At 42.1% G+C, this 13,485-nt stretch overlaps 1 protein-coding gene across 1 annotated transcript; it reads right to left on the bottom strand.

The window, feature by feature from the left end:
• Positions 1-531: 531 nt before the first annotated feature.
• On the bottom strand, positions 532-12,635 carry eftud2 (elongation factor Tu GTP binding domain containing 2). Its single transcript, XM_051388364.1, has 28 exons — positions 12,478-12,635; positions 11,852-11,968; positions 11,610-11,772; positions 11,375-11,453; positions 11,123-11,198; positions 10,895-10,960; positions 10,763-10,798; positions 10,555-10,645; positions 10,369-10,451; positions 10,091-10,257; positions 9,870-9,994; positions 9,729-9,792; positions 9,535-9,625; positions 9,262-9,397; positions 8,918-9,045; positions 8,431-8,624; positions 8,232-8,343; positions 7,996-8,136; positions 7,626-7,727; positions 7,353-7,435; positions 7,049-7,135; positions 5,786-5,912; positions 5,098-5,185; positions 4,809-4,927; positions 4,404-4,498; positions 4,154-4,307; positions 1,250-1,357; positions 532-1,163 (listed from the first exon to the last, which is right to left on the bottom strand). The coding sequence occupies exons 2-28, from the start codon at positions 11,954-11,956 to the stop codon at positions 1,068-1,070; spliced, it is 2,916 nt and encodes a 971-aa protein (XP_051244324.1). The 5' UTR covers positions 11,957-11,968; positions 12,478-12,635; the 3' UTR covers positions 532-1,067.
• Positions 12,636-13,485: the final 850 nt, after the last annotated feature.

Genomic DNA, 13,485 nt, shown 5'->3' on the forward strand with positions numbered 1-13,485 from the left:
GGCAGCCATCTATTGTCTTTGGTACTTTTATCATATATTTTGGTCTTAGCTAAGCTACACCACAATCTTTCCACATACCCCTGGAGTACAGTTGTAAACACTCATTGGCATTCAAGAGATTCATAGACTGACTCAAAATACGGAGAAAGAGCAAACTTTTCATTTTCAGCTAACTCAGATGTCAGTAATAAGTTGCTTTAGTGACATCTGTCATCCTTGACATGATGCATCATTCCTCCATTTTCTTTTTTATTCGGTCATGTGTCCCTAACCTTTGGTTCCTCTCCGCCTGCCTCCAACCATCCCAAAGCCTGTCCATCAGTCACTGCCCACACAGCACCCCAAACAGACACACCACTCACTCAAACCATCAGCACAGGTCCAACTTCGCACTACTCTCGACCCACAGACGGAGAATTGAGTCCACGACGCTCCACCTTCCCAACTGACAACAACATACTAACTCCATCTATATCTCGGTTACTGCAGGAGCCCTCAATCAGTCTGAGAAAGTAGGGAACAAGAAACATCTTTCTTTGTATCACAAGGACTTCTTTTATTCAGACTTACACCAGATCAATGACATCCAATTACTTTTTTTTCTTAAAAAAAAGGATTCCAAGTTATTTTATTCTACAAAAACAATTTGTACATATAAAGAACAAAAATACAAGAAGAAAGATGTGACACAACAAACTTCTGCAATGTTTGACAAATACAGCTGCTTTCCAAAAGGAAAAAGCAACAACTCTCCTGAGACAGCAAGGGCTCTGTGTTTTCATGGTTTCCATCAACCCGATGAATGATCCATGTAACCTCCACTTTAAAAAATGATGGTCGGGAAGTTCCATTAAAAAACGGGAGACAAGCTAATAAAATAGCAATGGAGTCTTCAGAGATCCAGAGTAACCATCGTCTAACCTGAATCTATGAAAACCTATGCGTTCTGTGTTATTCTGGCCGGATTATACCCCAAATATCCTTAAAAAGCAGGATTTGCTGTTGAGTGACCAGAGGAGGTTTTGGTGTTGGGCTGCAGTTATGGTTTGCAGACAGTGTTGGCCGTCTCACATGGGGTAGTTCAGCACCACATCCTGTTTGGCCAGCTCCAACAACATAGGATCGTCGAAGAACTTGCTGATACTCACATCCTCGCTCAGACCCTGCAGAACAACAAGCGCACGATATTAGTCATGCAAAAAATACCTACGATACACTAACTGACAGACAAGGTGGACAAAAGGCTCACCTTGCGCCTTCGGGTCTTGATCATGAACTCTCTGGCCAGGTGGGGGGCAGGTTGAGGCTCAAGAGGCCTGATCACAATACTCTTGTCCAGAGGGTCACCGGGGACGATCTGAAAGGAAAAATAAAATCTAGTTAACCCAGAGAGGAGAGAATGGCAGCTATGAATAGTCCACAGAGGAAATCTCCCCTTTTGTATCCAGCCAAGCACAATCTGACAACATGAAACACATCAAATGTTGAGCTTTAACAAACTGAGTGGACACTTCTAATAGTGGCTCTGACCTTTCACTTAATATGTGATTCAGTTGCAAGTCTGTCCCATTGTTACTGAGTCAGGAGTGCGTCCATCAACATGATGGAAAGAGCAACGTGTACGAGCTGTCACTCCTTCAGTTTGTGACCAACGCAGCAGCAATGCGGTGTGAGCAGGAGTTAGAAGAAGTGTTCGCATGGCTTTTCAAATGACCCACTAAATCCATTATCTTAAGGAACTCATAGTAGGACCTTCACAAAGGGAGGAGGAAGAGGAAGAGGGGGCTTGTTGGGAATGCTGAATCTGAAGTAAGTAGGGTAGAGCGGAGTAAATAAGACATTCCCAGCCGCAGGGAAAGATTAAAACTGGAGGAAAAGGGGGAAAAAATAATCAATAAGTGGCTGAAGCCCAATCAACAGATGGATGGGAGCTGCTAACAACAGAAACTCAACACTGTGGCTGTTGGCATGCTAATACTGGCATAATCATAGTAATGAGGGAGGCACAATATGGCCTCTTTAGTTTAATGGGGCGAAAAACACAGCTCAGGGACTCCTTGGTTATTCTTCTTTTCTAGGACAGTTGGGACTTGATTGTATCAGGTATAAACTCTGTAGCTGGCCATTAAGAAAGTAATCGGAGGAGAGACGGTCAAAGAGATTGGTATGGTACCCCGGGGACGCACATGATGGTAACAAGAAGCCTAAATAGCTGAATTTTAGGAATAAGGACCAATAGTAGGAAACTGAGAGAATGTACCAGCCATAAAATTGCATCATGGATTTGAGCTTCACATTTTAAGCAGGATCTTCACCTTCGTCACCTCTAGCAAAAACGCTAACCTCTGTGACTTCACGTATTCTTCTGGTTAACTGTGTTGCCACAGCTCTAACAACATGTAATCAGATGTTACTTACGGCTAAAATACAGACATTGAGTAGAAAGCATTAATGGTAGTAAGCTGCTTTGATTCGTTTCGCTGACGCCGTGATCGGTACGGTGGACAGCGAGGGTCTAGTCGCTGCTGGTGCACATAAAAAAAAAACACAGCCATGTAAACCTTGCCGCACGCTGTGATCCCAACCTATTTACCAACCATCTGGCTGGTGACCCCAATTTATTTTCCTGCCAAACCTAAAATGTACCAACATCTGGCAACTGGCGGGTGTTCATTTCGCTGATGCTGTATGTCACGAACTTTAAAAAAATCCCATGACACAACTACAATGACAGACAATTAATAATACATTTCTATACACTTCTCAAGCCCTAACAACATTTGTGTGAAATACACGCTTGACCCATCTGTGGTTCTACAAAATAAAAATCTGTCACTTCTCATTTATTATGCATGTCCCCAAAGGATCACTCTATAGCTACGACAAATATTGTTTCCAGTGTTGGACAAGCATGTAGATAAATAATTAATGTCGGGTTTCCTGTCTAACACTTCCATTTTGACCTCAAGGGGATAAAGCACAAATTAAGACGATAAAACATATTCAATATTTGCACTGAGGGAAACCTTTTTTTCCTTCCACACGAGTGAGTTTGTTGTAAAGTATTAATTCTCCCTAAGTGGAGTTCATTTTCACTGACACAGCTCTGCAGAGTGCAGACACAAACACACGTCAGACATGGCAGGCGGAGACAGAGACAGCCACATTTTAGTTAAAACTTAATGACTCAACACTCCACTCTAGTCCACATCAAAAGCAATTTAGCCAGAGTGGCAGACATGTGCACGAGGTTGGTCACTCTGCTGCACAAGCTGCCACTTTTGTGTATGCGTGAGTTGGTGCATGTAAATAAACGTGCAACAATATTTGTTCATGTTAGTTTGTGTAAGGGTGACAGAAGGACAAATCTGATTTGGCGTCTGAATAGGTTTTTAAAAATATATTAAAAACAAATGTGTAATATTCAGAGTGCTATTCATAAGAGATGTAATAAATTCCCAGTACACGGCTTTCTTTGAATTGTTCTAGCTGCTATATATTCATTAAAAGATCCACTATCGCTTGAGAGGAATGGTTGTATTTTTTTTTTAAGTCTGCCTCAAAACTTTACTGCCATGGGCGCCCGGTTAGCTCAGTGGGTAGAGCTGGTGACCCATGTACCGAGGCTGGGTCCCTGCTGCAGCGGTCCAGGGTTCGAATCCGACCTGCGGCCCCTTGCTGTGTGTCATCCCCTCTCTCTGTCCCCCTTTCCTGTCTCTATCATAAAGGCAATAAAAAGCCCCAAAAAATACTTTACTGCCATGTCAATATGTAATACTTAATTATGAGTTGCTGGAAAACATCCTCCAAACTGGTCATGAAGAGATCTCCAATGGAAGCAATGAAGGTCAAAATCCAACATACCATTAAATATGAAGCATCATGGTGTTTGAAAATTAATTTAAAAAACATTTCCATTCCCACTAAAATAACTCCTATCGCAATATCTGTCAAAATAATAGTAATATGCTTTTTTTTTGCATATTGTTCAGTTACAGTGTTTTCAATACAAAATTCCCCCATTGTCTCTACCGACAGTGTTTCCTTAGAGGGTCAGTAAAACAAAGAAAGAAAGAAATTTGGTTAAAATCTGATTTGTGCAACATTCGGTTGGAAACCTGGCTGATATCAGAAGGAAAGCTGGTCTGTGTACCTGCCAGTGGTGGAATACAGACAGAGCAAAGGCCTGTCCTTGTGTATGTGTGCGAAGGTCAGTCTCAAAGCCGAAGGAGTCGATGGCTGGGATGAAAGCCTTAATGGTGTAGAGAGGAGATCCAGGAATAGGTGCATCCTGGGTAACATGACCCCTGTTAAAAGACAAACCAAATGTTTAAAAACGGGAATTCCTGTATTTAAAAAAAAAAAAAAATGACTCGATATTGGGATAAAGAGAGTATACAAACCTTCTTCGAGCCAGCACTGTGTAGACAGCAGACACACAATCAGCTGGAGCCTGAACCTCCACAAAGTAATAGGGCTCCATCAACCTCGGAGTGGCCTATGACACAAGGAAAACCACAGATTAGAGTGAGGACAAAAGCCTGGAGACACACTAAGGCTAGCCCAATGTACAGCTGACCCATGGATTTCTGATAAGCGCAGTGAAAGAGCCAAATGAGAGAAGGAAAGAAGCCAAAATTGTGAAGCGGGAATGTTATCGCACTACAATTAAAAAGAAACGCACGTCAGCAAAATCCCAAACCGTAATCACGGTAATGGAACATTAAAGAAAGTGGGGAAGAAAAAGGAAGCCTGGAGGAGCTAATGGAAGATGAGGAGAAGAATAGGCTTAGAGAGGATGATCTCACCATGAGGAAAGCGGAGTACACCACTCTCCTGGCTGTAGGGATGACCTGGCCTCCTCCTCTGTGGAGGGGCTCCTGAGCGATGACAGCGTCCAGGATCTTAAACTTGACATTCCTGATGGCTGAGGGCAGCAGAATGAATGAGTTATGGTAACTTAACGCTAACGAGGATAATTACATTTTCCTCGCGCACAATACATAACGGAAATATAAGAGGAAACTCCAGCACCAATGGCAGTACAGAGAACAAGGGTTTATTCCTATAACGTGATCCAGGGAAGAGAGAACTTACGCTCATCGCACAGAGGCCCCTCTCTGGTGCCCCACTGGAAGCCCTGAACGATGCTGTCTTTGACTGAGCCGAGAAGCGCCTTGTCCACCTAACGAGGAAAAGAAAGACACCACGAGTTAGGCACAAAAACAGTTATTACAGCGGTACTGACCCGCGCTTTCATGAATGGATTTGTTCCTTTTTTACCATCTCAAACTCAAATGTTTTATGATGTGCACATCGTTTGAGGGGGCAACAATGGCCTATTTAGTGTTTACGTAATATCAATTATAAATTATATAACTATTGTTATAGAATCAGAGACGTGTTTGGCTCTGGAGCCAAAATAATGACTCAACCATTACTTGTCACGCAATATTGTCAAACATTTTCAGGATCCAGCTTCTCTCGTGTGAGGATTTGCTGCTTCTACTGTTTGCAAATGGAATATTTTGGGGGGGTTTGGTTGGTGATCTAATAAAATTCAGTAATTTGAAGATAGCACTTTTTCGGACAATGGGATGTTTTATAGAGTAAATGTTTACAATTGAAGACATAGTCCAAAATTAAATTAATTTAGTTTCCCTGTTACTTTATGTTTTCCTTATTCAAATGTACCAATTGTCAAACAGGATAATAAATATATCTACAGACAAACAAACAGCCCTACTTAGCTGTGATTCGCCTGCCTGGCTGGTACAGAACTCACCTCCGAGGGCAGTGTGTCGTCTACAAGGATGTTCGGTCCCGTGGTGTCCGGTCCGAAGGCCCAGATAGACCTGGCAGCCAGCAGATCCCAGTCGTACTTCGTCTGGAAAAACTCTCCCAGCTTCTTCCTGCGGCGAGGAAAAAAAACAGCCACCGGTTGAAAGGAGGTCTGCACGTTATGTCAGCTGGAACATTAAGGAGATTGGTTGATCGGGGGGGCAGAGGGGTTAATGGAAGAGGAGGAGTAGAGCGAAGGTTCGGTTTAATGGCGTGTGAAGTGTGTCACTTCTCTGGCATCGCTACTCCATGCTGGCACCGCTGGGTCCAGATGGCCTGACGGATGAGCCGAGCACTGACAGGAAGCTGCTCTCAAGCAGGACACACACGTGCACGCATGCTTGTCGTGTCACAGCGACGGGGAAAATTCATGCATGCTTTTAGTGCATGATTCAATTACTGTGAGTGAGCTGATCGATATACCGGGGAGGGCTTTTAATGAGCACACACTTGGACAGATGGCTGTCCTTTCTCCTTTTACAGAAATCCTCCACTGTGTATCTATATTGCAATTTTTCCATAAAGATATACATCAGTGATTAACATTCATTTTATATTTAGCATTTCTTACAAGATTTTCTAACGTCCTTCTAAAGCTGACCAGGTGAAATAGAAATCCATGATTGTTGTCTCAAGTTGACTTTTAAACTTTAACACGTTATTCTGTTAGTTTTCAGAAAATCTGATCTAAATTAAACGAATATCAAAGGAAATTAAAAGACACACTGACAGATTTACTGACTGTAATTTAATTGTTCTTAAATTGCACAAAATGATTGTCTTAAAAATTAAAATTGATGGTGGGCACTTCAAAGAATGCACACCTCTTGGTCCATGCATGATAAGTTGCAATGGATTTAAGAGGAATATTACCCACACACCCAATAACTGCACATTTTAAATGACTATTTCAGCCCTGGGTACTTCTATACCTCTGTACCTTCTTCAATGACAGCATTTAATTAAAGAACCAATCATTATTCTTACTTGCTAGCTCATTTATCTTGACAAACCGAGGGAATAATGAGAATGAATGATCGGTCAGAATGGCTCTGAAATGTGGGGAAATTAATAAGGCTACAACAATATCAGACTGAACTGGAGAAAATCTATAGATACATCTAACATGAAAGGGACATTATATCATTTAAATTAATTAAGAGAACTGCAGTTCTATAGTGTGACGGTAATATCTTTTACATCATACCTGTTCCACGTGATCTGCACCACTTCGTTCTCGATGTCCTCAGCCAGACCCTTCTCCAAGGGCTCAGCAATCATGGTGATCTTATTCCTGTCAATCACATCACACAGCTGTCAATCACATCATTCTGGGCAGGGGAGACACTCGGCCAGAGGGAAGGACTCCGAACAGTGCACACATTTAACTCCCTGACAGTCTCAAAAATAGTCCATGTTAGAAAGAGAGGTGAATTTTAAATCACTCAAATCTAGCACTCGCTTCATTAAATTTGTAGATAACATCTACAAATGTTATGTCGCACACTCACTTTTTGTTGGGCGTTTCAGCAAAGCACTTAAGTGACGATGTCTCTACAACTGTTTCACAGAAAGTCACAACGGGGTCAGCAACCTGTGGATAGAGATAAGCATGATTACACAGAGAAACATTACAGTATACTGTTATCTGCCTTTTAATAGACTGAAATTTCAACTACAGCTGGGCAGTAATTAAATTAGCTTCTGATGTTTTCTTATTTTCCTGCACGAAGGGAAGCTAAAAGATTGTGTGATACAAACAAAGCAGCAGTGAGAGAAATTACTTTAATGTCGATCTCAGAGTACATCTTTCGCAGGTCGTGCATGACACAGTCCAGGTAGAGCTCTCCTGTCCCCAAGATAACGTGCTCTCCAGACTCCTCCACCTGAAAGACACAAACACACACATATTTATTGTTGAGATCAGTTTTTACCTTCTATATTTGTCTTTCCTTCAGGATATTTGTATTTTTTTAACCCAGAAAGAAAAAAAAACGTTTGTAATCTCAGTTATTACTCAGTAGATTATAATTAGTAGATTATTCATATGTAAATTAAAATCTCTGCAACGTACGTATTACAAGCCCAATACCTTTTCTAATCTCACTGCATTGCACCACTGGACCTACTTCTGTACTTGTTGTGGTGACATACCTTTGTGGTGAGAGATGGATAGCTCTTGTTGACCTTCCTCAGTCCGTCCAACATTTTCGGTAGCTCTGATGGGTTGACGGGCTCCACTGCAATTTTTATGACTGATGCTGTGTTGAACTTCAGCGGCCTGAAAATCTGAGCCTGTTAGAGAAAGTGAAAAGGGTAAACTATACTGTTTCTAATACAATATTTTAAAAAAAAGAAGGTATAAATGGTATTTTTCTATTATGTCTCACCTCTTCATTCCCTCTGGGCTCTGTGATTGTGGCGGTCTTGACAATTGGCTGGTCACAACCTTCAATGAGAACCCAGTTGCCAGCCGGCACTCTGTTCACTTCTATTTGGTATCTAGGAATGCAGATGGAATAGTAACATTTAATACAAACAATGACTGATTACTCTACAAACGTGGCTAACCAAACCCCTGCGGCATACCTGGCAACTGAGATCCAGAGACGGCCCACAGTGCAGACCTGGGAGTCCTCCTCATCTTCCAGGGTGTAGTTCTCTCCTAAAACCTTGACAGGTTGGCCTGCCTGAATGGTCCCGCTCAGCACCCTGCCAAACGCATGGAACTGAACCCCATCCTCTGTGCTGTACATCTTAGTGGTGTGGCACATCAAAGGACCCTGAGGGCGAGAGACACGGGGTGAGCAGGAAAGAGGGTTAAGAGAGAGGGACAGAAAATAGGGCAGGAAAGTCTTACCACAGTTTCTCCCTCCAGAAATATAAAGAGGCAGTAAGACTTTCAAATGGAAACTGTGATCAGTGGCTGCACTGTTTTAAATTGGCTTATTAAACAGCTCGTTCAAGTCAAGCCAATTAAAAACAGGCTTAATTTGTTTGAATGACACTATTGATTTCTCTGCCTTGACTAGGAACATACTGCAGGAGACTCCTGCTCTGTCTCCATTATACTCACGTCAGGGTCGCACTCTGCCATGGCCTCCCCCAGGTCTGAGTCCAGACCTCCTGCGTATGTGTGCTCTATCTTGTTCTTAGCACCCTCTTGTGGTGAGGGGATGTGATGTATGCACATGTCCACAAAGCCTGCAGGGAAGAGATTCATGTCTGGCTTTACATGTTCACGAGGCAAGACCATTTATCTTCAGATTAAGATTGTAATCTTGACATATTGCGTAAAGCTGTAAAATGGATACGGTGCCTCTGTAGTATTTACAGTTATTATTTATTTTTTCTATACAAAATGATAAAATACTTAATCAATAGCACAAATAAAATAAATCAAAACAAATGAAACCGTACCAGTGAACTCTCCGAAGAAGCGGTTACAGACCAGCCTCAGCAGGGGTCTGATGTTCAGCTTCAGTTCCTCTTTACTCAGGTGGATCCCCAGCTCATCCAGAACTCGGGGGAGAGATGTGTCCACATCCCCAACCACCTAGACACAAAGAGGATTTGGGTGAGGATTACACAATGAGGTTGGCAACTCAGCCTGAGCCTGATGGGGCCTGAAGGTACTGAGCTAGCTGTGTAGCCTTGTTACACATTTGGAAAATATATATATATATCTCTGACCTGTGAGAGGATCTTGTAGAGAGGCTCCAGAACAAATTCCACAAAGCTGCGCTGAGAATTACTGCTGGGAGCTTTCTTTGTGAACTTGCGGCTGAACAAAAGAAAAGACATTGACAAATAAGATTATGTTAAAAGAGGAGAATGGCTTAGCACGTAATATTAGCATTCTGTTGAAATCCAAATGAGTGACTCACGTTTTGGGGTTGAAATAAATGTCTCCCCAAAGCCTCTTTGAAAACTCATTATAGTTGATGTCACCTGCAAACACAAAGAGAGGCGTTAGTTAATACCTCACCAACTGTTTGTGAGAGCATTGTGCCGAAGAGCTGTCTTACCGTAGGTGTCTGAGTAGATCTTTGCAAAGGACCCCAGGGTGAAACAGATACTGTACTGAGAGCTGGCGAAGCACACGTTTCCAAGGAGGGGAGAGACCACCAAGTTCTCATCTGTGGAGTATGTGCTGAAGGAGGACAAATAACCAAACCATGAAGTCTCACTTGTAGCGCTGCATCGCGCTCTCCAGACAATGTGGACATTATGGATTTTAAAGCATTACCTGAGCAAACCATTGACCTCATCCACAATGTGACGAAGTTTATAATAAGCGTCTGTGGGAGGCAGTTTGAGCTCCACGATGAGCCGGTCCACCTTGTTGATGCAGATGGTGATGGCCATACGCTCCTGGACTGCGTGTTTGATCAGACGCTCTGTATTCAGCATCACCTGGGCAGAGACACGCAGAGGTCGGGGTTATATGGGAAGCTGAAGAACGTCAACATATATGCATAAGTGCAGGATTGGGAGAAGACCTAAATAAATAAATAAGTGACTCACTCCTTCTGCTGCATCGATGAAGAGGACAACACCATCTGAGATCCGGATGCTAGACGTGACCTCGTCAGAGAAGTTGACGTGGCCTTTGAGGGACACACAAGGTTTTACATCACTTTCTGCTATTAAAACATCAAAACCCCAAACACACACATTCAGGAATCAAAGCATCCAGCAGACAAACTATACCTGGTGTATCCATGATGTTGAACAGGTAGGATTTGCCTCTGGAGTCTGGCAGGACCATTGTGACAGGGGTACTCTTGATACCAACTCCTCTCTATGGAAAAAGTACAAGATATAATATAATTCTAATCCTATTATTTCAAAAGGTTATTTCCTTAAAATTATCATTTCTGGTGACACGGTCCTGCAACCTCCTCACCAAACCACTCACCTCCTGCTCTGTAAAGAGGATGTCTGTGTATCGCAGCTGGGGGGGGGAATCAAAAGTCATGTTAGTTTCTGTTGTCATACCCACAAGTGTAATAAATAATACTGTGTGTTTATTATTACAGTCAACACTCACATCCACATCATCTCTCTTCCTGATTTCTGGGTGCGTCTGTTCAATCAGGCAGTCCACAAAACAGGTCTGAATGGAATAAACAAATTCATTAAATCCCCAAATGCTCCAAAAGATTCATTTTAGAAACACGTGTCCTCTTTTGGCTAAATGCCACAGAAGAGCCTCGACTGCAAACCCGTGGCTAAAAAGAGAAACTGAGCCAGAAGCAGCCGTCGGGCAGACGCTAACCTTGCCGTGGTGAAGGTGACCACACAGGGTGACGTTACGGATTAGCTCAGGACCGTCCATCAGATCTGCAAGGAATCTGCCAACAGACAGGAGGGAGATCACAGCTTGAGAGACACTCAGTGAACACGTGTAGATGGAAGACATGAACTGAATACTCAAGATAAGTCAAGTGCTGTTAATCCAGCTACCACCTGGATGAACGATCGTATAAAGAAAACAAACATCATGCACATATTGCTGCAGATGACTCACTCCATGTCGTAAACAGTGGCAGGTAACTCCTGTTCCATCAGGGTGAACTGCTTGTTCTTCACAGGCTTGATGATGGGCTCTGGAGTGGAGAGAAAACAACAGCGTTTGTGTGTTTACCTCAACTGCATATGACTTATTAGCATCACACACTATTATAAACATGCGAAAACATGTGGATGACGTAACCAAATCCTACTTTAATGTAAACTGTGGTGCTCTTTTCTTTGAATCTAACCTGTAAGAGGTTGTGTGTCTTCCTCTTGAACAATCGTTTCCACTTCGGGCCCGTAAACCTCCTCCGCTGTAGGATAGTACTTCTTGTCCTCGTGCAGGACCACCTCCATACCCGGGACATCTTCATCCGCATCAGCAGGCTCGTCGTCCTCATCTTCATCACCCTGCGCGCGGAGAGAGTTACTGTTGCCGTCCTAAAAGCACTACCTTACAATAACTGTCTGTACTGATTTTGAAGAGTACCTCGTCAACATCTCTGTCCTCTGCATCCAGATCATCTTCATCATCATCAGAGTCCAGCTCTGGACCGATGTAGTTTCCAAACTCGTCGTAGAGATCAGCCTCCATCTCAGTAGAGAGCTGAAAGAGGGCTCATATATTTATATATATATATATATATATTCACATCTTTCATTTATTGCAAACACAATATCTAAACAGGATCCAACATTTTATATGAGACACACATAAAGTTAAAGACCTAAAGTCAGCTACCAGCAGTTGAGAGCAAGTGAGAACTTCTTAATTCTTTCTGTTTCTGACTCTAACCGGTCAACAACATGAAGTTTACCACTACAGCCAATGCTAACTCCGCATGCAGCATAAACACGAACAACCGGTTTTAAAATAGATATTTATTAAACTTACAGAAAAGTTGCGTCGGCAGAAAAAAATCTGACTAAAATCTGACTCAAGTAAAAACTCGTAGATGATTAAAAACTGCTCTTTTTCTTGTGTTAACGATACAATGAGCGAGCACAAAGCTAACGATGCTAACGATGCTAACGATGAATGACCGGCGACGTTTTAAAGCCTTTAAGCTAACGATAGCTTCCCGCGCTGAACTAACGTTACAGCACGTAACTTACCTGTGTTCTGTTTTAATGCACTCGGCGAAAAATATTCTCAAAATAAGATAAAAGTTTTGGGGAAAATCTGTTCAGAAGAAAAATAATGTCCTAAAAAACCGCCATGCGTACGAGATACGACGTCCGGCTTTCTTCTTCTGTTGCTCTGAAAGGTGTTGCGCGTTCGACGTTGCGCTCACTATCGCCCCCAGTGGTGGGCCGGGTACGCGTGAAACAGACTATTAGACAAAGTATCGAGCTTTTAATACGCAAATATCGCGAAAAAAAGATAGAATTTGCCACCAAATGAAGTTGCATATTTAGTTTATTCTTAATACATTCAATATCTGGCGCCTCAGTCGTGGTAATAGTAATTCACCGCTTTTGGTTTTATTTTGAATGCCTGCACCGGAAGTGTTAGTATACTATCACGTCTGCCTCTTGACGTTCGTGTACAAGTTTTAATTTAAACGGGTTCGCCGAAAGGTTGTGAGTATGTCCTGCATTTAACTGCATATACAGCGTAACCATGTGACAAATTAAATTAATAAATTACAACACGGTGCGAGAATAGGCATGAAATAAAGTGAAGGTAGCCGCGATAGCATGCTCTGATTTCCGGTAATGCCTTTAACAATAAAAGCCTTTAAATAGGGAGCGCTGTAGTTACGCACTGTGACCACTGGAGGGCGTTAAACATTCATACATAACATCCATAAACTCCAGTTGGTCATAAAATTAATAAACCTGAAAATAATGCGTTTGGGGAACAAGGCAGTTTGATTACTAAATAAAAATTAAGTCGTAGTAGTACCTAGTATACTCTATAAGTAGGCCTAACAGAGTATTTTATTAGAACCATAAACTTATAAACTCATAAATCTTAAACTAAAAACCCCAATATGGATAAAACCAGGGACTTTATAAGCAATAATATGACTTAAACCAATTAACTTGTGCTGGGTTGATATAGAGTTGTAGTATACATTGCCTAAATTTCAGATAAGTGAAGTATTAAGTATTTGTAAG

The sequence above is a fragment of the Dicentrarchus labrax genome, unplaced genomic scaffold (genome assembly GCF_905237075.1).
Source record: "Dicentrarchus labrax unplaced genomic scaffold, dlabrax2021, whole genome shotgun sequence".
Lineage (NCBI taxonomy): Eukaryota > Metazoa > Chordata > Actinopteri > Moronidae > Dicentrarchus > Dicentrarchus labrax.

What these genes read in the sequence shown, in the direction of transcription:
- eftud2 (XM_051388364.1), bottom strand. Translation starts at nt 11,956, where the DNA reads ATGGAGGCTGATCTCTACGACGAGTTTGGAAACTACATCGGTCCAGAG. An exon ending in TGGCAGAGTGCGACCCTGAC is followed by an intron (nt 8,625 to 8,917) that starts GTGAGTATAATG and finishes TCTCGCCCTCAG; the next exon opens with GGTCCTTTGATGTGCCACAC. An exon ending in GTGCAGATCACGTGGAACAG is followed by an intron (nt 5,913 to 7,048) that starts GTATGATGTAAA and finishes TCCTCGCCGCAG; the next exon opens with GAAGAAGCTGGGAGAGTTTT.